Below are 26,765 nucleotides of genomic sequence, written 5' to 3' on the forward strand. Positions count from 1 at the left end.
ATTCTTGACAAACCAAGAACTACAAGAACAAGTCATGTCCGGTTATCATGATTCTTTAATCGAAGGCCACCCCGGAATTGCAAAAACCCTATCCAAAGTGAAACGAAATTACTGGTGGCCCACGTGGCGTAAAGACATTATCCAATTCATCCTATCTTGTGGAGTTGTGCACCAAACAAATCATCAAAGCAGAAACCAGCTGGGCTCCTACAACCACTGGAGATTCCACCAGCACCCTGGCACACGTTATCCCTCGACTTTATTACCGACTTACCGCCCAGTCAAGGGTTTAACACCATTCTAGTGGTTGTGAACCTGTTTTAAAAAATGGCACACTTCATTCCTCTTAAGGGGCTCCCAAACGCTTCCACTCTGGCAAAGGTGTTTCTTGAAAGTATCGTACGGCTCCATGGGCTTCCTTCGGTACTGGTTTCAGACCGAGGTACTCAATTCGTGTCTAACTTCTGGAGGAAGTGCTGCTCTATGGCCCAAATCGACATCTGGCTATCCACCAGTCTGTCACGCCTCTTCGGAGACCGTGGTCACTGTGGCATCGTTGGTCCCACATGGTGGATTTCGGCCATTTTTACTACCAAGATGGCCGCCGCTACGGAAGGTGTGGGTCTAGATGTTGAACAGCCCAGCGCCGGTGAAGGACCGCCCTCCTGCTCAAGATTCGGTTCATCTGTTCCTGTCAACAACGCACGGACACGTTGCTACTCTTCATTGCCAACGCTACGTGAGTTCGTTTCTAGGAAGTTTGTTACTAAACCTTTCTGTGTTCTATATTCCTTCCTTCTAATCCTGTCCTACGTACTTCCCTTATTCAGACTCAACCCTCTTTCCCGGCTCCTTCCCGAAGCAGAGAACCCAAACCTACGCTCTTACTTTCACCAGCTACGATCTGGAAATCGCTGAGCAGTCCGCCAAAGAGTTTCACCCCCTAGTTTTCAGTACGTAGGATAGAATATCAGGGATTCCAAGGTCCCGATGGGGAATTCAAATTGACTCTTTCTTTCCGTGTACAATATTTAGGAGCCTTGAGTCTTGTGGTCCAACCCGCCCTCTCAGTGCCTGTTCTTGCCGTACTTCCTTATACGTCCCTGTCTTTGATCCCATCAGGTAATATTCCTAAACAATTCTTCTTCTGTTCATTCTGAACTTAGTTCTGAGCTAACCATTTACTATACACATCAGGTTCTTACCGGAGGACTTCCCTTCCAGCCTGATAGACCAACCACTCACTTTTACAGGTATTCCTTGCTCTCTAACGTGAATTCCGTCTCATACTTACCTACTACTTACTCACCATCCTCTTCTACCTTTTCCATCAGACGGCTTTCAACCTGCAGTTTCCTGAATCTTCGCCGTCTAGACGACATCACTCCAGCAGCTGTCGACACAGGGTTTTCTCCCCCAGAGGGTTTCCCTGAGGCCTTTCGCCTCCCCTAATCTTACTCAAGAGGCGGAGGAAGGGACTTAGGCAGGCCTTCGCTTTCACCCCCCTGTTGGACATATTCCCTGGGCAAAGAGGAAGCAAGGAAAGGAAGAAAACTATTGGTGAGTCCTTGAGGTAACCATTCAGTTATTTATATCACTGTTCAGAAAACATATTTATTACAGTTAGCAACACCTATTTTGATAAATTGGGATTACCCAGATACTGAACGGTAATCTCAAGGTTACGGTCGCTATCTTCTAGGGAACTACGGACCCAGCCCAACAACAACAGTTAGTTACGGAAGTACAATCTTTGACTGCAGAAGTGCAGGCATTAAAACAGGAAAACGCTTTCTTGAGGCAACAGGTAGGAAGAGTTCCTAGCTGTTCCGAATTGCCTCCAGGCCTGATCCGGGGGGTGGTTTATATGATGGGAATCCTCACAAATTTAAGGCCTTTATCGAGGCCTGCACAGTCCAATTTTCATTTAAGACGGCATTTTTTCATAATGACCGAGACAAGGTAGGACACATGATCGCTCACTTAACTGGGCCAGTTTTAGCCTGGGCAACGCCATTAGTTATCACAAACAACGCTCTGCTAGATTCTTATCCCACCTTCTTGAACAGCCTTAGATCTATGTTTAGTAGACAGGAGATCATAGTCTCAGCCCAGGAACAATTGCTAGACTTCAAACAAGGATCGCAAGATCTACTGTCATACATCACCACCTTCAAACAGCTAGCAGCTGGAACCTCTTGGGCCGATGATGCGCTGATAACGCTTTTCCATAGAGGATGGAATGATGAACTGAAGGATGAGGTGTCCAGAGTCTCTCGACCTCCAAATCTAGCGGAAATGATTACGATAGTTATGCAGATGGATTATCGTCTACAGGAAAGACTCAGAGAACGGCGTCGGAATCGTCCTATGAGGCCCTTGACTACTCATCCTCCCAGTACAATGAAGGCTCAGACTGACAAACCAAACCTATGCAGATAGGAATCACAAGAGGTAGACTCACCTCGGAAGAACGCAACCGGCATAAAGTTAAGGGGTTGTGTATGTATTGTGGATCCAAGGACCATGCAGTCCAAGACTCCCCTATCACCCCTACCAAGAAACAGGGAAACGCTTCTTCCCAACTGCACGGGGAACCGCGGGAGTCAGTAACAGGTTCCTCAATGGCATTGCTATCTTCTGAAGTCACTGATATACCCGATCTTCCTATGATTGTCCTACAGGTCATGCTAGAATGGGATGCCTCGGACCCCGTTTCAGTTCCCGCCTTGATTGATTGCGGAGCAGCCGGAAACTTTGTTAATACCCACTGGAAGGATAATCATAGACTACCATGCTCCACCAAATCTATAGCAATCCCAGTGGAATCGGTAGACGGGAGTCCACTGGTATCGGGACCCATCAAAGAATAGACAAAACCTATTCATATGAAGATTGCTTCCCATCAAGAGACCATCGTATTCGATGTAATTTGCACGGCACATTATCCCTTGATCTTAGGGTTACCTTGGCTTTGAGCCCATAATCCATATATCAATTGGAAAGCCGGCACAATATTTTTAGGTTCAGAACATTGTCTGACCCATTGCCTTTCGGATGGAGCGCTTGGTTTCCGATCTACAATCTCCGTCCAAGAAATCAAGTGCACTTCATCAAATAACATCCAAGAAATCCCCTCGGATTACCGAGAATTCCAGGCAGTGTTTTCCAACTCTAAATACGCGGAGTTACCTCCACATCGCAGAGATGACTGCGCATTGGAACTCGTTCCTGATGCTCCAATTCCCTTTGGCCGCATGTATATACTGTCTACACATGAACGAGAAGTTCTAAAAGAATACCTTCAAAAGAACTTACGCAATGGGCTTATTCAAGAATCCACATCACCAGCCGGAGCCTCTTTGTTCTTCATCCCCAAGAAGGATTCAACGGAACTTCGACCGTGTATCGATTATCAGGGGTTGAACAAGATCACGACCCCTGATCGATAACCGATGCCCTTAATACCTGATATTCTTGAGGCTGTTAAGGGAGCTAAGATCTTTACTAAACTAGACCTCCGCGGAGCTTACCATTTTATCCGTATCCGCACAGGCGACGAGTGGAAAACAGCTGTTCGTACTCCCTTGGGTCATTACGAGTATAGGGTGATGCCATTCGGTCTTTCCAATGCCCCGGCTGTTTTCCAGCGTTTTATGGATCATATATTTTCTGATATTCTTCTGCACACAGTCATCATCTATTTGGACAACATATTGGTCTTTTCAGCATCAGCGACTGATCACATTCAGCACGTTAAGGAAGTCCTGCAGAGACTGTCGGAAAATCATCTTTTTTGCAAGTTGGGCAAATGTGAATTCCATAAAGATAGAGTGGCTTATTTGGGGTAATTTCTATCAGCCGAGGGAATCGCAATGGATCCCAGGAAGGTCTCGGCTATCATGGAGTGGCCGGTTCCATTGTGCGTAAAGGATCTGCAGAGGTTCTTGGGATTCGCAAATTTTTATAGGCGATTCATCCCCCACTATTCCGAAGAAATCCACCCGATGACGGCGCTTCTTAAGAAGAATGCAAGATTCCATTGGCCAGAGGAGGCCCACCAAGGCTTTGAGAGGCTCAAAGAACGCTTCACCACGGAACCCATACTTCTTACACCTGACCAAACCAAAAGATTCATTGTAGAATCCGACGCTTCACACTATGCTGTAGGGGCCATTCTACTTCAGGAAAATGGACATGGATTAGAGTGTCCCGTGGCCTATCTATTCAAGACGCTCTCACCTTCAGAAATAAATTACTCGGTTCTCGAAAAAGAACTGCTGGCGATCAAGAGAGCCTTTTAGGAGTGGTGGCACCTATAACTGGGGGCCAAGCATGCTATCGAAGTACGAACCGATCACAGCAATCTTCGAGCCCTGCAATACTCGCAGACCCGGAATAGCTGTCATGCCGGCTGGGCCCATTTCTTTTCACCCTATGAGATTGTCTTCTCCTTTATATCAGAAGAAGAGGAAGCAAGGAAAGGAAGAAAACTATTGGCGAGTCCTTGAGGTAACCATTCAGTTATTTATATCACTGTTCAGAAAACATATTTATTACACAGTCACCATCCTCAAACGGATGGTCAGACTGAGAGGACGAATCAAACGCTCGAGCAGGATCTGTTCAGCATGTTACATCAAGCTGAAGGAAGCTGGTCAGACCTATTTTGGATAGCTGAATATGCTTATAATAATTCCCTACACACCAGCACTGGACAGACGCCCTTGTATACCATATATGGCAGGCATCCACGCACTTCCGAGTTAGACGTCCCTACAACCTTGGAAATGCCAGCAATCACAATCTTACACACGACAATTTCTCAAACCTTTAAAAGGGCAGCTGAACACCTACTTCCAGCTAAGAATCGCCAGAAGAAGTTTGCTCAGCAACACCGAAGAAAACCCCCCAATTACTAGATTGGAGACAAAGTCTGGCTGACTTCTAAACACGTGACCATTAAAGGAATCCAAACCTTCCGTCCAAGATACCTGGGACCATTCACCGTCACCTCTGATAAATCCAGTAGCTGTCAAACTAGCCTTGCCCCCAAACATTCAGATTCATCCTGTGTTCCACGTGTCTCTCCTAAAACCTGTTCAACCTGGGACCCGAGTAGTAACGCCACCAAAGCCAGTAGTAGTCCAAGCAGAGCTAGAATTTGAGTTCAAGGACATCCTGGATTCAAAATATGTCCGATCCAACCTATACTACTTAGTGGACTGGAAAGGGTATGGTCCGCAGGACAGAACATGGGAACCTTGTGAGTATATCCATGCACCTCACTTGCTTAGAAGATTTCATCAAAACCATCCAACCAAGCCAGGACCAGACAGGAGAGCCACCTTGAGAGGGGGTTTGGGGGGGAGTGCCATCATAATCCCTGCCCCAGCCCTCTGAGGCATCAGGCTGGAGCCAGGCCACGATCACCCACAAGCAACAAGGCAGCATTGAGCCCGCATCAGTCAACGCACCCCTGCACTGAAGGCAGGAGGGAGAGCGCGCTATACAAGAAAACAAGGCCCAGTCTTCAGTCAAACAGACTCCAGGAAAGGGTTCGAGTTCGTAGGAGGTCCGAATAGGCTGAGTGGCATCCCCGTGGATACCAGGTGAGCGTTACAGTCTCGGACGAGGAATTGGAATCTTACGTAAGTGACCTATTCCACTTTATCCTTACCCTCCCAGACGAATCCCCCCTAGAACTTGACAGAGTACATAGAACTAGAACAAAGCAGAGCCCCTCCACTTCATCGAATGTACTAGTAAGAGTACACTTCTATAAAGTAAAGGAAGAAATAATGCGGAAAGCCAGTAGTTCAGCCCGCATACACTTCAGGGACGCCGCAATCTCTCTGTACCAGGACCTAACAGCTATCACACTGGCGAAGAGGAAAGCCCTGAAGCCTGTCACGGAATGGCTCAGCGAGAGGAAGGTTCCATACTACTGGAGGTTGCCCACTGCTTTAGCATGACCCTGGGAGGGCAAGCCTTGGCACATCCTCTCCCCAAAGGAAGCAGAGAGATTCCTGAACCCGGAGGTTGAGGAGGACGACCCCAGTAAGGGAGCTTCCGTCACAGAAGACGCATCAAGAGAGTCCCTGAGGTCCTGGTCCCGAGTGGAGGGGTGGCGCAGAATTGGAGGCCCCTCATCCAAAAATAAAAGGAACAACAACCACTGAGGGTGGATTCAGCTCCTTCTTCTGCGGCCCAACAGCAGCTTGAAACCGATACAAACCCCACCTGGCAAACCTATACAATTCATTAATCACAACTGAATCTTCTACCCCATCTATGGAGGAATCTCTGACATTTCTAATACCGAAGCCGGGGAAAAACCCGACCAATGCTCATCTTACAGACCCATCACATTAATGAACAATGACGCCAAAGTGTTCTCGAAAATCCTGGCGCAGAGACTGGCACGATTCCTCCCGGACATAATACACCCGGATCAGACAGGGTTCATCCCGGGCCGTAACACACAGGACAACACCAGGCACACGATAAACATAATAGAATCAGCTAACCGGGCCGGGTTGGAACTGGCAGTCATATCACTCGATGCACACAAAGCATTTGACATGCTGGACTGGGGCTACATCAGGGAAACCCTACACCACTATGGATGCTGCCCGAATTTCGTTAAATGGTCACTAGCCAATTATCAACGCCCCTTCACGGCGCTCAGAGTGAACTGCGCCAAATCAGCCAAAATCACCATAACCAGGGGCACTCGACAGGGGTGTCCCCTATCACCGCTCATCTTCGCGCTCTCCATGGAACCCTTTGCCAGCAGGATCCGCCAAAACCCGTCCATACATGGACTGGAACACAAAGAGGAATCCTGCAAAGCAGCCCTATATGCGGACAATGTCCTGTTGACTATTACCCGGACCGAAGCTTCCATGAAGGCGCTGTGGCAAGAATTAGAAGCATTCGGGGAAGCTTCTGGATTCAGGGTACATTTTGCAAAATCGTCTGCACTGGGCAACAACATGCCGAGAAAGCTCAAGGAATCCCTAGCAAGCAACTACCTAATCCCATGGGCGAAGTCACAAATTAGCTACCTACCAGATACCAAGCAAAACTGAAAGAACATACAAAGTAAACTTCCCCCCACTGTTTAAAGAGTTACAGAACGACCTAGCATGCTGGAAGAAGCAAGAAGTGTCGTGGCTCGGAAGGGTCGCTGCGCTCAAGATGAACCTAGCTCTGAGACTGATCCACTACTGCTTGGCCCTCCCTGTTCCCATCCTGAAGAAAGCCATCCAGAAACTCCAAACAAACGTCTTGAAGTACGTCTGGGAAGGAAAAAAGCAGTGGATAGCTAAGCTAGTCATGCTTCGGGGCTCCACGGGTGGCGGTCTAGGGGTCCCGGACATGGACAGGTACTGCCTTGCAGCGCAACACCCACAGGCCTTCACATGGAAGTTGAACACCAACCAACCCCGCTGGATAAAACTGGAGGAAGGCTAGTGTCGGAACCCTCTGGAATCGCTTCGGCACATGGCAAGACCCCAGAACCCTCCCAACCCAGGCCCCCTAACAGTGACAAACAACACAGTCGAGTGCTGGAAGAGGGCAGCCTGCCAATGCAACTGCAGAAGCGTGGTTGGCCTCCTCTCCCCGATCTGGCACAACCCAGACTTTACACCGGGAATCACCCCAAACCATTTCGATAATTGGAAGGAAGGCAGACTGAAGACAGTCGGGGATTTCCTAGAGAATGGCACCCCACTAACCTTTGAAGCCTGCAAGACCAAATTCCAAATCCCACAAAACCGAAAGATTCTTGTACACGCAACTCAGACACTGGCTGTCCCAGGACGTGATAAGGATAAATGGAAGCAGAGACCTAACAGCCCTAGAGCGAACGCTCTTAGCAAACTCCCCCTTAGGCTAAATATCTGCCCTGAACAGGCTACTAGATAGATCAGACCCCAGTAAAAAAGAGGCTTACATGCTGAAATGGGAAAAGGACATTAGCAGATCCATTGAGCCTGAGGAATGGGGCCGTATCTGATCCGAGCACACAGAAGTTCAAAGTGCATCACCAATATAGAATGTTCCATGGAACCCTTTGCCAGCAGGATCCGCCAAAACCCGTCCATACATGGACTGGAACACAAAGAGGAATCCTGCAAAGCAGCCCTATATGCGGACAATGTCCTGTTGACTATTACCCGGACCAAAGCTTCCATGAAGGCGCTGTGGCAAGAATTAGAAGCATTCGGGGAAGCTTCTGGATTCAGGGTACATTTTGCAAAATCGTCTGCACTGGGCAACAACATGCCGAGAAAGCTCAAGGAATCCCTAACAAGCAACTACCTAATCCCATGGGCGAAGTCACAAATTAGCTACCTACCAGATACCAAGCAAAACTGAAAGAACATACAAAGTAAACTTCCCCCCACTGTTTAAAGAGTTACAGAACGACCTAGCATGCTGGAAGAAGCAAGAAGTGTCGTGGCTCGGAAGGGTCGCTGCGCTCAAGATGAACCTAGCTCTGAGACTGATCCACTACTGCTTGGCCCTCCCTGTTCCCATCCTGAAGAAAGCCATCCAGAAACTCCAAACAAACGTCTTGAAGTACGTCTGGGAAGGAAAAAAGCAGTGGATAGCTAAGCTAGTCATGCTTCGGGGCTCCACGGGTGGCGGTCTAGGGGTCCCGGACATGGACAGGTACTGCCTTGCAGCGCAACTCCCACAGGCCTTCACATGGAAGTTGAACACCAACCAACCCCGCTGGATAAAACTGGAGGAAGGCTAGTGTCGGAACCCTCTGGAATCGCTTCGGCACATGGCAAGACCCCAGAACCCTCCCAACCCAGGCCCCCTAACAGTGACAAACAACACAGTCGAGTGCTGGAAGAGGGCAGCCTGCCAATGGAACTGCAGAATCGTGGTGGGCCTCCTCTCCCCGATCTGGCACAACCCAGACTTTACACCGGGAATCACCCCAAACCATTTCGATAATTGGAAGGAAGGCAGACTGAAGACAGTCGGGGATTTCCTAGAGAATGGCACCCCACTAACCTTTGAAGCCTGCAAGACCAAATTCCAAATCCCACAAACCGAAAGATTCTTGTACACGCAACTCAGACACTGGCTGTCCCAGGACGTGATAAGGATAAATGGAAGCAGAGACCTAACAGCCCTAGAGCGAACGCTCTTAGCAAACTCCCCCTTGGGCTAAATATCTGCCCTGAACAGGCTACTAGATAGATCAGACCCCAGTAAAAAAGAGGCTTACATGATGAAATGGGAAAAGGACATTAGCAGATCCATTGAGCCTGAGGAATGGGGCCGTATCTGATCCGAGCACACAGAAGTTCAAAGTGCATCACCAATAAAGAATGCGCTATTAAAGTTTGCTACAGTGGGTACTTAACGCTGGAGATCCTAAATAAATGCACCCCAACAATCCCCCAAGATGCTGTAGAGGATGCCTAGACACGGGCACGCTGTTCCACCTCCTGTGGTCATGTCCAAAAGCCACGCAGTTCTGGAAACAAATTAAATCGATCACTTGTCTCACAATCCCATGGGATCCAGGGCTGGTCCTGCTGGGAGCCACGGGCGAAGGCCAATTTCCACTAACTGGCCGCATAGCATACCTTTGCTCGCACCTACTCATGGCAGCGAAAATCTCAATCGCAAGGCTATGGAAGCATCCCGAAAGCCCGGCAATCCCTATGTGGTGGTCCAAGTGTTGTGACATAGTGGCGGCAGAAAAAGTTACAGCATTCCGCCTCGGCAACAGGAGCAAGTTCTTCAACACCTGGGAACCCTTTCTGGACTACACGCAGCAATTCCCAGGGGTGGCGAGAAAACCCCCAACCCATCGTTGGATGTCAAAGTTGGACTAAAGAGCCAGAGGAGGGCAGCAGGGGTTCACCGAGGGGCAGTGCTCTGAGCCAGGGCCCTAAAAAGAACCGGACTCCGGATGCAAGCACCGTAGTAACCCCTACCACAGGGGGCGCTGCAACTGAACCCGAAGACGTAATAGTCCTCCCTCTTATAGCACTACGTGCAGACAGCTGTCTCCTTGCTCTCCCCTCCGATTTCCCCCTCCCCCTCCAACTAATCATTGTGCATTTTAACCGATGTCTGGTGATATGATTGTAGCTTGCCCTTATGAAATCAATAAAAAGAATCTATGAAAAGAAAAAAAAATGATACTTTACACAATTTGACCTACACCCCAAAATGTTATCCGATTTGGACCCAACTACTTGGTCTTGAGAAATACCTTAGTGGTCGAAACCCATGTGGGCTGTGTTCTTTAAACTTAGATCTTGTATACATACCAAATGTAAGGTTGCAGAGGTAAGGCTTGGACACAATGGTGGCATGTCTTTGGGTATAGAATTGTATTAATCAAAACATGGTTGGGCAAATGCCTTTGTGTCCTTAAACTAAGACAGGTTTCCCTACCTCAAAGAAAATGAGTGTAATTGCCAGGATGTCCAAAACTAAAAAGTCGGTCACTGTCATGTCTCAAAACCTACCTCTGTCCTTAACACTAATCACCTAAAGCGACTGTTCAAGGATGATCTCTTCTCAAAGTAAAAATGTGTTTGTGGTAGCTTTAACCAACAGAAAAGTTCAGAGTCTCTCTGGTAGGCAAAAGTGATACGAATAAACAATGTTCAGAAATACGAGATTACAATGCTAGGGTAGTGCTCCTTTGCCATAGACTTCTTCGTATCTTGTTTTCATTCCTTTAGGGCTCCTGAGCCCCTTTATTCCTGTTGGTAAAATGTCACAAGAATGCACTTCTTGGATTCACAGTTCTTTATCCCACCAACTTGGCACACTCCTCTACCAAGCGTAGGATTCCTTTTGTAAGTTCAAGGGGTCATGCCCCTCTTATTCCTTGTTCTCAACCTCTCACGTAGGTGCAGGACCCAGACTCACAAAATGGCTTGGTTCCTTCGTCACTTTATACTTTGATTTCTCATATCGATGCGGGTACCAGGCGTAAGTGTAGTGTAGTGTCTACTTGGTTTACTTCACTGCTAGGCATACAACTCTTCCTTGTTTGCTTCTTTTATCATCAGGATCCCAGACCCTCTTATTCTTGACTTCTTATTTGGGTGTGAGTCCCAGACTCGCACTATAGCGTTGTATCTGGTTGGTTCACTCCTGCCATGCATACCACCCTTCCTGGTTTGTTTCTTTTGCAATCAGGGTCCCAGACCCTCTTATTCTCAACTTCTTATTTGGGTGTGGGTCGCAGAATCACACTCTGGTGTTGTATCTGCGTAGTTCAACTCCCCGGCCAAGTATACAAGTCTTCCTGATTTGTTACTTTCCGATTCAGGGTCCCAGACCCTCTTGTTATCAACTTCTTATCTGTTTCAGGATCCCAGAACCTCTCCTACCAGCATCTGTGTTCACTCTGTTGCTTCCCCAGACCTTTAGAACCTCTCAGGTAACCCATGTACCTGTTTGTTTCTTCAGTGCAGGTACCAGCATTTCCTGTACAGCTGCATACCTTCTCGAGGCTCTGATAGTGTTCTTGCGCCAATCCTTACTGGACTGGTGTTGACGGTCACTTCCATTTCCTTGGCTGAGCTGAAATGGGCCATGTCAGTGACTGACGCAATGTGCGTTCGAATGTTCTCAAAACTGGATTCACACTCTGGGCACGAGATAACATCCCAATTGTCTCTGGTCAACACTTGTTCAGGTCCAGCTTGGAGAAGACAGTTGCCCCATTGAGGAGGTGGAACATATCTGTGATTCTTGGGGCTTGGTGACGTTCTTGCTGTATGGCAACGTTTGGTTGGGGCATGTCCACACAGATGCAAATAGACCCTTCAGCCGATTTCTTTGGGATGGGTGCGATTGCCGAAACTCAAGCAGTGGGCCCAACCGCTGGCTCAATGATGTCGAGGTCTAATAAATGCCTGATTTCATCTCCCATCTGTTTCTGGATATTTATTGGGATGCCACGATAATGTTGTGCCACAGGTTTGACCGTTGTGTCGATGTGGAGTCGTACTTTACAGTTCCTGAGGGCTGTGTGTGACTTGTGGGCGCAGATTGTTGTGAGCATCCCTTTACATGGCAAAGGCGTGTTGCAGCCATATGGGAATATTTCCACCATGGCTGGTTTTAGTCTCGGCGGATGAGGGAGTCGGTTGTATGCCTGCTCGCTCATGACATTTATTGTTGCACCAGTATCAATTAAGAATTCCATCACAGTGTTGTGGAATTGCCGGTTAGTGTAGGGCTCTGTTCCTTAGCAACCTCTTTTCCCAGTGTCTACACATAGCCCCTTTTCCTCTGGCTCTTTTGGGATGATGAATAGTCTCTCTCTGAATGGGATTGTATTTCTACATATTGTACGTTCCGTCTTGGTTTGTAAGTTCCTCTTCTCCCTGGGAATTTGTGTGTCTGCCAGGTCGTCTGCCTGTCGCCCTCCCCTTTGGCCGGGCGGTATCTCCGGTAGCCACGACTAGCCTTTCTGTCATCGGGATGATATTTTTGCTGTCGCCTGCTGCTCCTCAGAGAGGTTCCATGATGTGTTGGCGTGGGGGTGTTCCTGCAGACAGCGCTGAAGTGGTCGTCGCCACCGCAGGCAGTGCATTTCTGGGCCATGGCAGGGCACGTGCCTTCATGCAGGAACTTGTATCTGCACCGGAAGCATGTTTTGTTGGTGTGTTTGGTGTTTTCCGGTGGCACTGGCATTAGCTTCTTGACTAAATCCAGGCCGTTTGGTGATGAGGATACTTTCACTGTGCCCAAGTTGACGACTTGTTGAGATATTGTAGAGTCAGTTCACACAAATATAGAAAGGGGGAAACCCCAGAAAACTACCCTATGAGTAGTCATTTGTTTACCTTTTGATTTGGGGTAGTTGAAGAGACCATATATAGAGCAACAAAGTAGAATTATCCACAACAGCACTTCCAAACAGTCAGTTAATACTTACAAAACGTATACATTTTATTCATAATCCATAAAAAACACAGTAAAAATCAAACATTTATAAAAACAAAGTCCTAGTGACATAGAAAAAGCTAGCAATTTAATAGCATCAGTTCATTCCAGATGTAATAATGGCATCAGTTTACTTCATCCTTATGATTCATTTGACTTATAGAGATGAAGTGTGATCAATAAAGATCACAATACGTATCTAGTATATTAAATTACTAGTATTATGCCTCGACATGTTTTCGTTTTCTATCTTTCGTCTCAAACTTTTTTCAGGAGGATTTCTCAATTAGTCACTTGAAATGTATGATTTAATCTAAGAACATCTTTCCAAAAAGTGCCCACAAGTGCGTTTTTGCCATGGAAGTGTTGTTGGTAAAAAGTAAAAGCAAGATGTAAGCCAATCGAATGCTTAATATCTAAACAGTATTAATCTGCACAACCCGAGGTTCAAGAAAAAAAGTCTTTACCTCACGTTGGAGTGGTGGTAGTCTTAATGAACCAATGGGTTCTTATATGATCATCCAGTAATACTTCTGTCCAAATTTGGGCACGCCATGGCCAGGATCTCGTCCAGGGACCGTTGTTTCTGGAGTAGTTTCTTTTTGAATTCGGGCGATTCACAACCCGCTATCACTTGAGATCGGAGCGCCTCGTTGTTGGAATAGCGATGGAATGCGCAGTGTTTGATGCGTATGTAGAGTCTCGTAACAGAATTGCCCAGTGTCTCACCCCTCTCCTGCATGGTGGTATGAAAGATGTGTCTCTCATAATCCACATTAGTGTGGGGGAAAAATGTGGAAAGGGCATCATGGATTTCTTGAAAAGTGGCTTTTTCCTCATCAACCAGTTCATATAGTATGTCACGTACTGATGCCCCCACTGCCAGGGTCAGTATGTTCTTGCATTCATCACCCAGGGGGCCCATCACCCCCATGTATACTTTGAAGTCCTTTGCCCATCAAACCCATCTGGGACCGATGTTGCCGGTTTCGGTGAGATTGAATGTGGTGGGTAGCTGGCACGGGGACACATCCCCTTGTGCAACTTCGAAGACTTCTGATGGCTGACAGGCACTATGGCTGGAATTTCCCCTTCAGACATGGTAGCTGTGGTATAACTCTTTCACTGTCTGTGAAAAAGAGGACCCTTTTTGTGATACACGAGTCCCACTCCTCACCTCACTCAGCTGCTTCTACGCCGAGGTGTTGCTGACTTCACCAGCAGTAGTACCCCTGTCTGTTCATGTTGGCTTGCTTCTTGGGAGCGCTCACGTGAGGTATCCACTGAGCGTTCAGGCTTGATTATATTGGCGTTGTCGTGTCTGGCATGAAACTCGGACATCCGGGTGTTGGTAGGCTAGGGAACGGCCTTGCACTTCACCACTGCCGGCTAGGGGGCTGTGTGCATGTGTTGCTTTTCCCGTGGCACATCTTGTCCCCACACTTCACCACTGCTGCCTGGAACTTGAGGAGTTGTGTGTCACTCTTCCCACAGGCACGTTGATTCACTGCCACTGCCCAGCAAATTAAATCCTTGCCGTCATGGCTCACTGCTGCAGCCTGGCCTGTGCAGTGACCCAAAACGCAGGCAGCACCTGCTGCCATAGTTGGGGTGGCCTTCACGGCAGTGGGGCTCACCTAGTCCGACCCCTCGTCAATGTCAGATCGCCGGCTACCTTGTCTGGTAGTAACAGGGAATCAGTGTAACTGCGCAGTGGCGGTGAATGAACAGAGGCAAACACAATCAAGACAAGCTTTAACTCCAACTTTATTCTAACTGAGGCTTCCAGCCTCAACGCATACACCTATGGGTTAACTCAATCTCCAATGGGAACTGGAGTAAAGGCAATTATACTTGCAAGGGGGGCGTTCCCATCAGGAATTATTAACAATCAACACTAAATGTAATTAATTGAACCATGAGTTGGGCCATAGCCTCATCTCTTAAAATGGTACCACAACTATTTCAAGAAGTAACAAATACATCTTATAAACAGCTGTAAATGCAACAAAACGGATAAAAAGTTAATTAAAAAATACAATGTTTTTATTTCATCTTTTCTTTTGGTTAAATACCACAGAAAGAAATCAAAAACATGAAAAATAATCATATAACACAGATGTTACAAATGTTCATAACAACAAATATGAAAGACATAAAAAGGAAGAAAAGGCAGCATACCAACTGTAATAACAAGGTTGGGAATAGCAACTAACTAATCAACACCCCAAATACCCTAGTAGGGGTATTCATATACAAGCTAGTCAAAGTCTAGTCTGGAATGATGATGAAGAGTAAAAAGCAAACAATCGATGTCGCTAATACATCACAAGTCTACGTGCAGTGACGTACCGCCAGTCAAAAAAGAAAAAAAACTCACAAAGCTATGCTCTAGGCTAAAGCAGGGGAGCCACTCAGGATTTGTGGCAATGCAACTTGAAGGGGGCACACCACACACGTTTCGGCGATCTGTTAGAATCTCCGCCTTCGTCAGGACCAGAACAGATGAATGACCCTGTGAACATGAAGATTAAATATTGAGAACCAATGGTTAAAGGAAGCCCACTACAATCATAATAGTACCTAAAGTAAAACAGTCACATAAACATGTGACAGGGTATTTCTTTTTAAAACAAAGGTTGACACACCTAATCCAATCATGATGAGTGAAAAAATGTAGCCACCACCAATAAACAAAGAATGAATGAAAAAACAAGTAATGAATGAAGACAAGGAAGAAAAAGACCCCTGAGATCCAGGTCCAATATCTACAAGAGAAAGAAAAGGCCACACCAAACTCTGCCAAATACTAGGGAATGGGAATCAAGTACTATCAGGCCCCCATCGAGTCCTGGGCACAGTAAATATTGGGGAAGACTAACAAGTGAGTTCTACATCTCCGAACGGCCTTCTTGGGATCAAGGAGAGATAACGGCTGGCAGCTGGACATCACCTGCAAAGAAGGGGAGAGAAAGTGGGTGACCATAAGTAAAATAAGCCGAAAGCAATGGGTCCAGTCCTATTTACACATGCTGATTGCACAAACTAAAGAATACCTAAAGTGAATGAATCACCATCCAGTCTGCCAAGGAGGGAGAGTCTGTGAATGGCAGAAAATATGCTGTTACATCTACGCCATCGGATCTGGAGCCTAAAGAAACAGCAATGACAAAAAGTAAGTTGAAAAATGCCGACGTCACCGCCAAGAGCCCTAACCTAACATGCTTGTAGACTGCCAAATATGGATGCTAAGTGCATGAAGGAAAAGCTCATGTAATAACTTGAGCAACAGGTGCGCCATGGAAACATGGTTTGTAATTTAATGTCGGTCAGCAGCCAGGGACATATACACAAAGGGCTGATCAAGTGCCTACACTGAGGCACAGTTAGCGCTGGCCCCACGTCATAAGCAGCAAGAACAACAAAGCAATGCAAAGCGCAACATGAAAGTGAACACATACCCATCACGACCAGTGAGCATGAATATAGACATCCAAGATCCGCACGAGCATGACCTGATAAAGACAGTAGGTCCAAGAAGCACAACGGGCGAGTGCCTGAGGGAAAGCACACACTCACCTAATAAACAGAGTATTTCTTTGCCGAAGCAGTGTCTGTCTGCAGTCTGAATCTCAAGGTTCAGTGCCGACACGCGAAGGACCTTATGGGCTAAAATCCATTCCAGTGGATACACCGCTTAGCTGAAGCGACAAATGACTAGAATGCTGCAAGGCATTCTGCTGGAAGGCCCCTACCGGAACGCCATATTGAAGGCAGTTGTTTGCAACGGAGGCGAGCTTCCAAAGGTGCAGGAAGGGGAAGTGGGGGGCTCAAAACAAAATAGACCAACCAGGGCAGGGTAATGTCCAATATTAAAGGACGATCCATTCCTATGCGAATAGAAATCACAAGTGGGGAAGAAATAGATATGCACAATGTAGATGAAGTGTCTACAAGGCAGTGCTGTCCCTGGGGACACCTGGTTAGCTCAGGGGCGCCCAATGCATCCCTGAGTCAGTAGAGGTGCCGGCACATTTATATGTCGTCGGTAGTGCTCCAAAAACTGAAACTTCACTTCAGTGGCTAGGCTCCAGTAAGCAACGCAAGAGCTCAGACATGTGGATGCTGAGGGAGGTCACAACAGAGCGCTAGTGCAGGGGAGTCAATATGTACCCAGCTAGACTGAAATTTGTCATAGATTGTCGATGTATTATAATGGCAGAGGTGCTGAGGCAAGTCTGGTGTTTCAGTGCGTATCTCATAGTCATAGCTGCGTTCTAAAGTGTGTGGATGGATAGCCGTTCCTGCGGCAGATGTCCACGGATGTGGTGTGTTTATACATACCTTAAGCACAGATGGAGCTTATGTTTGGTGTTGCTGTGTCATCCGATCGTCTGTGGGGAAGACAAATCCAGCTACCTTTGTAGACATTTCTACACACTATGGTCGGGCTACCCTCAAGTCAACCAATTGCAATAGACTGGCTGTCTTCGAACATCTTTCTAAGTGGGACGGACAGGCTACCATAGAAATTAGGATAATGGGATCCTCTAAGTGCAATAGACAGGCTACCTTTATAGTCTTACTACATATCTTTCAAGTTCTATAAATGCTAACCAAATGAGTCAACTAAGTGCGATATCAAGGATACCTGCATATGACCACTCTGCGTTACAATGGCTAACTTAAGGAGTTATAGGTGCAATGTAGAGTTACCAATACATATCTTCGAGTGTCATGGGCGGGCTAAACATTATATGACATAAATCTCTAAGTGTAACACACGTATTAACCTGCATGTGCTTTCTTCTAGTTGCAATGCCAGGCTACCTGCATATCTAGGTACAGCCACATGGCTGTCCTTACAGGTATTGTAAGTGGGCAAATATCAAGAAACTCTCAGGTCCAGTACCAAGGCTCCAGAGCAGTGGCAAGCTATCCTGACAGATCTTTAAGAAGGGGCAACCCTAATACATCTTGTAGTGAAGATTCATTAGTATTCTTCATCTCATCACATCTTATCATTATAGAGTGATGTATGCACACGAGGGGGTAACATGTGCGACCCTTGTGACTCCTTGAGAGTTTAGGGGTGTGTGTTTGTATTGCCACGTCCTTGTCCTCCTCTTCTGCCGTTTGACCCATGAGTGCGATTGAAGAGTATGAGTACAATGATAAACCCTTAATCCCCTGGTACTCCTGTAATACAAGAAAAAGAGTAGACCACATAAACCCTATCTAGTGACCGGTATTATAATTGTGTGTAGCAGAAGGAACATGGGTACTTTGTGGGTCTTTGTGAACTTGTCCTGAGTGTACGGGATGCGTGTCTTGAAGATATAAGCTTTTTGCACTCCTTTGAGATTTTAAGGAGACTGTGCAAGAGATTAGCCCTTCAGAGAGGAGAGAGAAGGAAGGTGGTGGTATGGGTTGGGTGTGTGAGCAAGTGGCAGGTCTTTTGTATCACAACTTTGCATCTCTTTGACTCCTGCAAGGGTGTGACTGTGCATATGTAAGTGTGTATCCTTTGCATGGCATCTGCCCTACTTGATATGAAGCCTGTATTCTTCTCATAGGTGATCTGGGTGCCTTGGGACAGGACTTTAATAAGGGGGCAAACTCCTGCCTGCATGCAGTCCTTGGCCCTGACAAAGACCTCCTCATTCCTGCCATGCTAATGGGTGATATAGGTGTGTGTGTGTGCCAGTCAAGAGCAAGTAGAACAGAGAGTAGGGCAGAATTTGAAAATGAGATGTTAACATCAGAATTTGTTTTCTTTGCCTCCTTAGCTTCAGACAAACAGGTCCTGATCGCAAATGACCAACTCTACCAGGTGGGTGACGTGTGCCTAAACATGGGTGAGGGTTGGGGAGGTAGGGATGGGGCTGAAGTAAGGGGCCAGGCTGAGTGCTCAGCATGGCACACAGGCACATGTAAGTTGGTAGAAGTGTTGATTTTCGTGCATCCATCTGCACACTGATGCTGGCTAGAGGAGAGTGGGCCCACGTTTAGCTCTTGTGATGAGCTGTTTTCGTGGTTGCTTCTATATTGTGCTTTCACAAAAACACCTTAGAAGGTTCTTGTAAGTACCTTACTAGAACAATTTAGGAATAAAATGAATACCTTTTATAAGCACGCATTTGACACAATGTTCTTATACAATTCTTATAAATTAGAAGTAGCATTTTGTAACACCTGATAAGATACTGATAATAAACCTTTAAGGAAATCAATGGAAATTTTGCATGTAACTTACACCACATTGAAGCAGTTTCAAAGCATTAAGGTAGAGATAAGAAAGGGAGGGGGGTGCATAGCCGGAGGAGAAGGATGATACATAAGAAGGGAGTAGCTAGCAACATAAATGTATGCACTTCCACCACTCAGTGCCAGGGATTGGAGTAACCCTGCCAGACAATGTATAGGTGGTAAGGTGTGGAATATGCATGGCAGTTTTCCTCTGCGGCCCAGAGTGGGGATGAAGTGCCCAATCACCAGACACACAGAATACATGTGATTAGGAATGCCTGGTCCTCCTTTCTCTCCATGTACCCTACAATGGCAGCATTCTAATAGCCTATCCTGGGACTACTCTGTACGAGAGCCTGCGGTAGCCTTCTACCATGCCCTACTGTACTGATGAAGGCTAAGCCCTCTTGTGCCCCATCAGACCGTCTTGCTCCTCAGCTGATCTCGTGAATGTCTCCAACTTAATCGCCTCTGCTAAGCACTCCAATCTATCCTCTGTCCTAATTCTAATTGGCCTGTCCACTGCCTTTGACACTTTTGATCACTCTGATCTCTTTAATACTCTCTTTTTTCTTGGGATTTGCGATCCAGCCCTTGCCATGATTCAATCCTACCTGGCACCAATGTCTCCTGGAACAACAACACCTCTCAACTCGCTCCTCTAAATGTTGATGTTCCACAAGACTCTGTCTTGGGTTCCCTTCTCATTATACTCTAAACCTCTGCTCTTGGGACACTAATCTCGTCCTTTGGGTTTTTGTACCAACTCTTTGCAGATGACACCCAAATCTTCTTCTCTATTCCTAATCTCTCATCTCCCCTCTGATCTATCAAAACTTCCAACTGCCTGTCTATCATTAAATATTGGATGGCTTCCCAATCTCTGATGATAAAGTTTACCAAAACAGAGGTCCCCTTCTACCCTGCCAAATCATATTGTCCCATGCCTATCCATGCTGAATCCTCAGCTTCATCTATGACCCACCTCACACTTTCTCTACTTTCATCTCCAGGACTGCAATGGTGGCATGCCACAATCTCCTAATTTTAGAATAATCAGGCATCTCCATCCTTTCAACACCCCCAAGCATCTCTTAACCACTCTTGCTTTCTCTAAAATACTATTGTGCCAGCATCCTGTTTGCTCTCTCCAACCATGCTTTCTGTCCTCTCAACAAGATCATTAGCTTCGATACCAGGACTCTCTTTGAACTCCTTCACTACACACCTACGTCCTCGTACCGTCATCAGGCTGGATGGCTGATGCAAAACAGTGCCAGATTTAAATTTCTTATCCTGGTTCACAAATCTATCCACGATAAGGAACCACCATATCTATCCTCCTTTATCCAACTATAAAAGCCTTCTTGTAATCTCCACTCTGCCTCCTCTACTACCCTTGTGGCGCCTCATTCTCCCCGTGCTTCTTTTCACTTCCACTGTTTCTCTCTTGGAATTCTCTTCCTCCAGATATCTGAGAAACAGTCCATACTGATTTGTTCAAAACCAAACAAAAAGCATACCTCCTCATCTCTGAATTACCTTTTAAACCTACCTCTCATCTGCCTTCTAGGTCATATTTCCCCCGCCTCTACCCTGCCTCTGTCCCTCACGTTCTCTGCCTCCACTCTAGCACTTCATCCATCATGCTCACATCCATTGGACATTGGCAGACATGCCCACATTGCGGAAGCCAGTCTGCTCCTTGGCTTCCGCTTAAGGACAGAATCAGGTTCAAGACACTTTCATTCACCTATCGATGCATTGCCATTGATGCCCCCCTAGGCCTGACTGAAACAATAAATAAAACACTCCTCTACCAGACCAATAGGATCAGTCTACAAACACTGTCTTCTCACAGTAAGATACAACAGGAAAAGAGCGGGAGGGGCAAGCTTCCTAGCCAGGCACTGCCTCTCTGGAACAATCTCCTCCCCTGTCTGTGAGATGAACCTTCTTAAAACCCATCTTTACAGCTGACATTCACACTTCCTTCCAACACCCACCCCCTTTTTCTTTCTTTTTCTTTAACCAGTGCCTAGATGCCCATAGGCGTTGTGCGCTCCTTATAAACACACCAAATAAAGAAATAAATCTGTATCGCAGCTGGCCTTCCTGCACTTAAAAATGTCTAATGCTGATTGTCCTTAATCTATGTAAATCCACTGATGCATTGTCCCCAGTGACTGTTCCATTTACTCTTTCACAACTTGGTCAGCATCTCACTTGTACTCGCCCCATTGTAAGAAGCTCACTGCTTCACGCCAAATCTGGTTACTTATCTATTGTATGTTCTTTTGTGATGAAAAGAGCATTGTTCCTTCCTGTACGTAAATAAATAATAAATAAATCAAATAAACTAAACACTGGCAGGGGCTTGGCAGTAAATCCGCTGGACGTGCCGGACATGGCCATACCAGTTTATAAAGGGGAAGCAGCAAGTAGAAGCTTTACCCTTCTAGTACTGGTTGTCGCTTCCTTTTCACCTTTCCAACAAGCCAAATATGCCACACAAACTGCAGTGCTATCACCATCCCTGTAAACATTTACCACACTCCAAAAGATGTTTTCATCTCCATTGACTTCAGTTGGACCACACTCGAAAAAAACATCTAACATCTCAACCCTTGGAGACTTCACACTTTTGGAGGTACGAGTGCGTGTTTGAAGAGCAATCTTGAAAAACAGAAGATCTCAATATTGCTGTGAGGAGACCCTCTTTTAAACTAATGTGAGAACATGACGGCATCTCTTGTGTACAATGACACTCAGGGGAGGGAGAAACTGCCTCTGAATGTGAGGCTCTGACTTAACAAGGGGGATTTGTGGTTACCAGGTTCCCCTAGGAGTAGGGGCCAGGGAAGTGTGGGGAGTTGGGTCTCATATTTAAGAACATCTGCCCCAAAGCTCTAAAAGCCTGGTTCTAAAGGTTTGAATAAGCCAGTGATGGCATGCCTCAGTTTAGAATGCTTCCTGCAACCGTCAAAACCATGGCTTGGGCTAAATACAGTGATTCTGAAGACATACTAAAGTTGATGGAACTCATGATAAGCCAGACTGTTAATTCCAGCAGATGAAGCTGCTGCTCAGAAAAGGGTGCCATGGAAAGTTGAGGTCTAGATTAATCTTGGGACAATATCTTAGTAATGATTGGGTGGGTACGCTAACATCATCTGCTGACAGGTCTAAAAATAAAAGTATAGTGACTGCCGGCAGAGGCATGTAAGCTGTAGTGGGTATGGACCCTGAGTCGGCATCCTCGGCAATTACTGGTGGCGACCAGAAACAACTGATATTGCTAACTCCTGCGAGAACACTTCTATATGTGCTGTCCCCAAGGCTAATTTAATTAATACTTATGATCCCCATTAAACTTCTTGCCCGTGCATACAGGCAGCTTCGGCAGTGACTGGTAAACCTCAGTCGCCTAACCCATGCTACAGGGGACAGGGCCAACTTGTTCAGAGTTCTCCCACGGCACCAACTTGACCCATCTTAAAATGGCCCTCGTGACTACCTGCTCCCTCGTCAACCATGGGGTCGAGGTAGAAGACTCAATAGCACTGACATCGACGTAATGGGTATAACAGAGACATGGCTGAATGACACCACCAACCTGGCGGCATCCACCTCTGTCCCTCAGACTTTTTACATTCTATGGACTGATCGTATCAGGGGTGGGGTCGCAATTCGTATCAGGAAACGTCTTGACTGCCATTTAGTCTTGCATACAGGTATAGGTGGCTGCAAAAGCTTGCTTGTTAAGTTAAAAACCAGCTCCAATACCACTGTGGCAATTTTGACTATTTACAGACCTCCAAAGGATATACCTTTATTTGAGGAGCAGTTTTTAGCCCTCATTAATAGCATTACTAAACCTAAATCCAACATCGTCATCTTTGGTGAGGAGATGAAAAACACAAACCTGCTAAATCTCTACTTACAGACTTGAATATCGTTGATTTCTCTCAGTGGATTAAAGAACCCTCACACAAGGAAGGCCATGCCATGGACTGGGTCCTTACGCATAAACTGGAGGTTCTTAACCCTGTCTGTTCTTCTTGCTTCTGGTATGACCACCTGCTGGCCTGCTTTACAATCTGTCTCCCTGAGGCTCCCATTCGCTTGGACATATTGCCTAGGACAGCTAATAAATCTTGTAATTTTAGGAATGTTTCGGCAGCTGAATTTACTGAACTGATCAAACCCAAACTTCTGCATCCCTACTAATTTGGGACTGTTAACACTCTGGTTGCTCACCTTTCGGCAGACATTGCTGAAGTTACTGAGGTGCTAGCCCCTGAGAAAACCGAAGTAATCAAACCTGAGATAATAAAAATGCCTTGTTTAATGAAACCGTGCTAGAATCCAGGTCCATAAAAAGATCATGTGAGAGAGAATGGCGCAAAAGCTCTATGCCTGAAACCCTCTTGAGATACAAAACTGTGGTGAACAACTACAAAAAAGTTGTCATAGAGGAAAAATCTAAATATTTCAACACACAAATCCATAATGCCAAGTCAAGATCTCAGGAACTTTTTTCAAAGTACTGAAAGAAGTAGAAGGGAAACATACTACCACCCATAACATTAAGCATGATTCCACTTGGTGTCAAATGATCCAAGAGGAATTTTGTAATAAGATTCTTGGTCATAAAAACACTATCCAGTTGAAACAATGTCTTCCCCTGCAGAACTCTGTAGCACCAGATATCTCTCCCATTGGCACCCGAGTTCAGTTTCAAACAGTGCACAGAGGCTGAGATCCTCAGGATAGTGAACAGTCTGAAACCTACCTCCTGTAAAGCTGACATCTGTCCTGCCACTATTCTTAAATAAGTCATTTTGTTTCTCATTCCGTGGATTACAATGATGGTCAATCTTTCATTTACAGAGGGTGGGGTGCCGACCTCCCTCCAAGAGGTCTGGATAACCCCCTACTGAAAAAGAGCTCACTTGATCCCTCTTTAGCCAAGAACTATCGGCCTATCACGAACATCACCTTTTTATTAAAAATCTTGGACAAAGTGGCCTATTTACAATTTCAGGAATTCTTGGAGCAGAACAACATTCTCAGCATGTATCAGTCCGGCTTTCGGGCTCGACACGGGACGGAGACAACGCTCTTAGATTTGAAAACCACCTTGGCCAGCATTGTGGACACAGGCCATCTGGCACTATTGATGCTCCTAGACCTCTCAGCGGCCTCTGACCTTGTCGACCATTCCATTCTTGTTGACAGGGTGAAGGGCCTGGCAGGCTGTTCCTAGGGGGCATCGGACTGGATAGCATCCTTTCTTGTTCCTCGGGTTTCAAGAGTAGCAGTGGAAGATGCACAATCACTTCCTGACATTATTAATGCTGGAGTTCCACAGGGCTCGTGCATCTCCCCTTCACTATTTCATATCTACATAAGACCACTTCTGGACCGCCTGGGTGTCCACTATACCAACTATGCTGATGACACCCAGGTGTTCTGTGAACTATCAGGGAACTACACACAGGACTCTGAAGCTCTTAATGTAGTGTGTCAAACTATTCAGTCCTGGATGATCTCCAACTCACTTGCTCTTAATGACACCAAAACATAGCTTCTCATAGCGTGGCCACTGGCCAACGACTGACCAAACTTGACCCCCTATACAAAAGCTTTGATATCGCCAGCAGCCAGATTCCAGTGTCCACCAATGTCAAGACACATGGTGTTTATTTGGATTCAGAGTTGAACATGAAAACCCATCTATCCCAATCTCGAGCATCATGCGGGTACATGGTCAAACTCCTAAATCAAATCAGGCCTTATATTTCCATTGAAAATACATCTATTCTTGCCTCAGCATTAGTGAATTCAAGGCTTGATTACTGCGATAGCCTTCTGTATGGACTGCTAAGGCTAACTTACAGGCCCTTCAACAGGTTCAGAACAGCGCAGTTCACACGGTTATTGTTCTCCGCAGACAAGATCATGAATCTGACTCCAGGAGGGTTTTGCATTGGGTACCTGTGGCTCATAGCATCTCCCATAAGATCCTAACTATGGCCTATAGATGCTGGCCTTCTATTGATCCTCATCTAATGAAACTGTTGCTCCCTGACCACCATGCCTGCTCACTTCGCTCAAGGGACCATTATAAATTTAAGCAGCCCAGCTTCAAGCTGAACACATTTGGTGGCTGCAGCTTTACTGCTCGGGCACCTATGGAGAAGAATGCTCTACCACTCGCAATAAGAACCATTGACTCTCTGACAAGCTTCAAGAAAGCAGTCACAACGTATCTGCTCTGCTAGACCTCTGTTATTCTTCTGCCTATCTGATTATCTGTTTGTGTCCTGTGTTCCATTGTCCTGTTTTTCTTGCGCCCTGAAGCCCATGGCTAAGTGGCGCATAATAAGAAATTAAATAAATAAATCTTGGAGCACCCACTGCAGACTGACACACACACACACACACACAATTACTAGCTTGGCCTCTCAGCGTTCAAAACCACATTTATATGAACATAAATCTGTATATTTTGATAAAGGGAGACGCTGCCCTCATCAGGTTGTTTTGAACCACCTCATAAAGCTTCCTTGGATTCAGTCCTGTTGACTTGCAGGTTGTCACACAATACACACACTGAGCTTGCCCTGGCTACAAAAGGCACTTTTAAATTAGAAGCAACAACTCCTGGTTCCAGCCTTTTCCAATCAAACTTCTGAAAGTGTAGTAGGAATTCTCCAGTTACTCTCCACAAAGCAGGGCCAGCTCACTATGGATGTTTCCATGTTGTAAGATGATTTTGTGGTTTTCGTTCACTGTTTTATAAGTGGCACAAGGGAATTCATATAACTAAAAATGTTTTTGAAAATTGGGTTCTTATATCACACTTCATACCGGGTTCCGGACCCGAACCCATACTGCTTGTGTAGCCTTGTTTACTAAATGAGCGCATTGCCCCCGAGCTCCCTCCCCCGCCCCCAGCCTTATTTCAGAACATGTGCTTTCCAAGCACACGCACGCCTAAAACATTAGCACTAATCCTCTGCACATGGGTCGAGCAAAGGTAATACAATGGCGTCAATTTTCTTTCTAAACGTGCTGCCAACATTTTAGTTAACAGCGCCACAATTCCAAAGCACTTTCACATGCCTGCGTGATACTAGCTCTGGAGTATGTTCTCTCCGTGTGTTTTGGACCACACGATCAGTTGGCACCACATCCTGGCACTGAAAGTGGAACATTCCCTCAGAAGAATCTGAGGTGTCCCAGGGCCATGCGCCATCTCCAACCAGACCACTTGGTACACAGTTAGTGAAGCAGCAAGAAACAACATCACTTTTCTCTCTCTATCATTCAACCCCCCCCCCACACCCTCCCCCCCCGCCGGCCCCATCATGTAACCTCTGTCCCCACATCCATCAGTAGGGTCCTGCCTACTCCATATCCTGTATTCGACCCTCGGCCCCCAACACTATAGCAACATAAGGTCTGAACAGGGATAATAACTTGACGTTTGCATATAGCATGTCATGCTGTAATCCTCCCCTTCTAAGCGCTGTAATAGCAAGTGTAATTGTTGA

The 26,765-nt window shown here is 46.3% G+C and overlaps 1 protein-coding gene across 1 annotated transcript in view; it reads left to right on the forward strand.

Moving 5' to 3' along the window:
- The window catches only part of LOC138487843 (T-cell surface glycoprotein CD3 delta chain-like), a 97,570-nt gene that overhangs the window by 49,314 nt on the left and 21,491 nt on the right, over positions 1 to 26,765 (forward strand). The window contains exon 5 of the mRNA XM_069614445.1: positions 18,744 to 18,787. Coding sequence (XP_069470546.1) covers positions 18,744 to 18,787 — 44 coding nt within the window. The remainder of the gene's footprint in view (positions 1 to 18,743; positions 18,788 to 26,765) is intronic.

This window comes from Ambystoma mexicanum, chromosome 9, assembly GCF_040938575.1.
Source record: "Ambystoma mexicanum isolate Mex_15411 chromosome 9, UKY_AmexF1_1, whole genome shotgun sequence".
Taxonomy (NCBI): Eukaryota; Metazoa; Chordata; class Amphibia; order Caudata; family Ambystomatidae; genus Ambystoma; species Ambystoma mexicanum.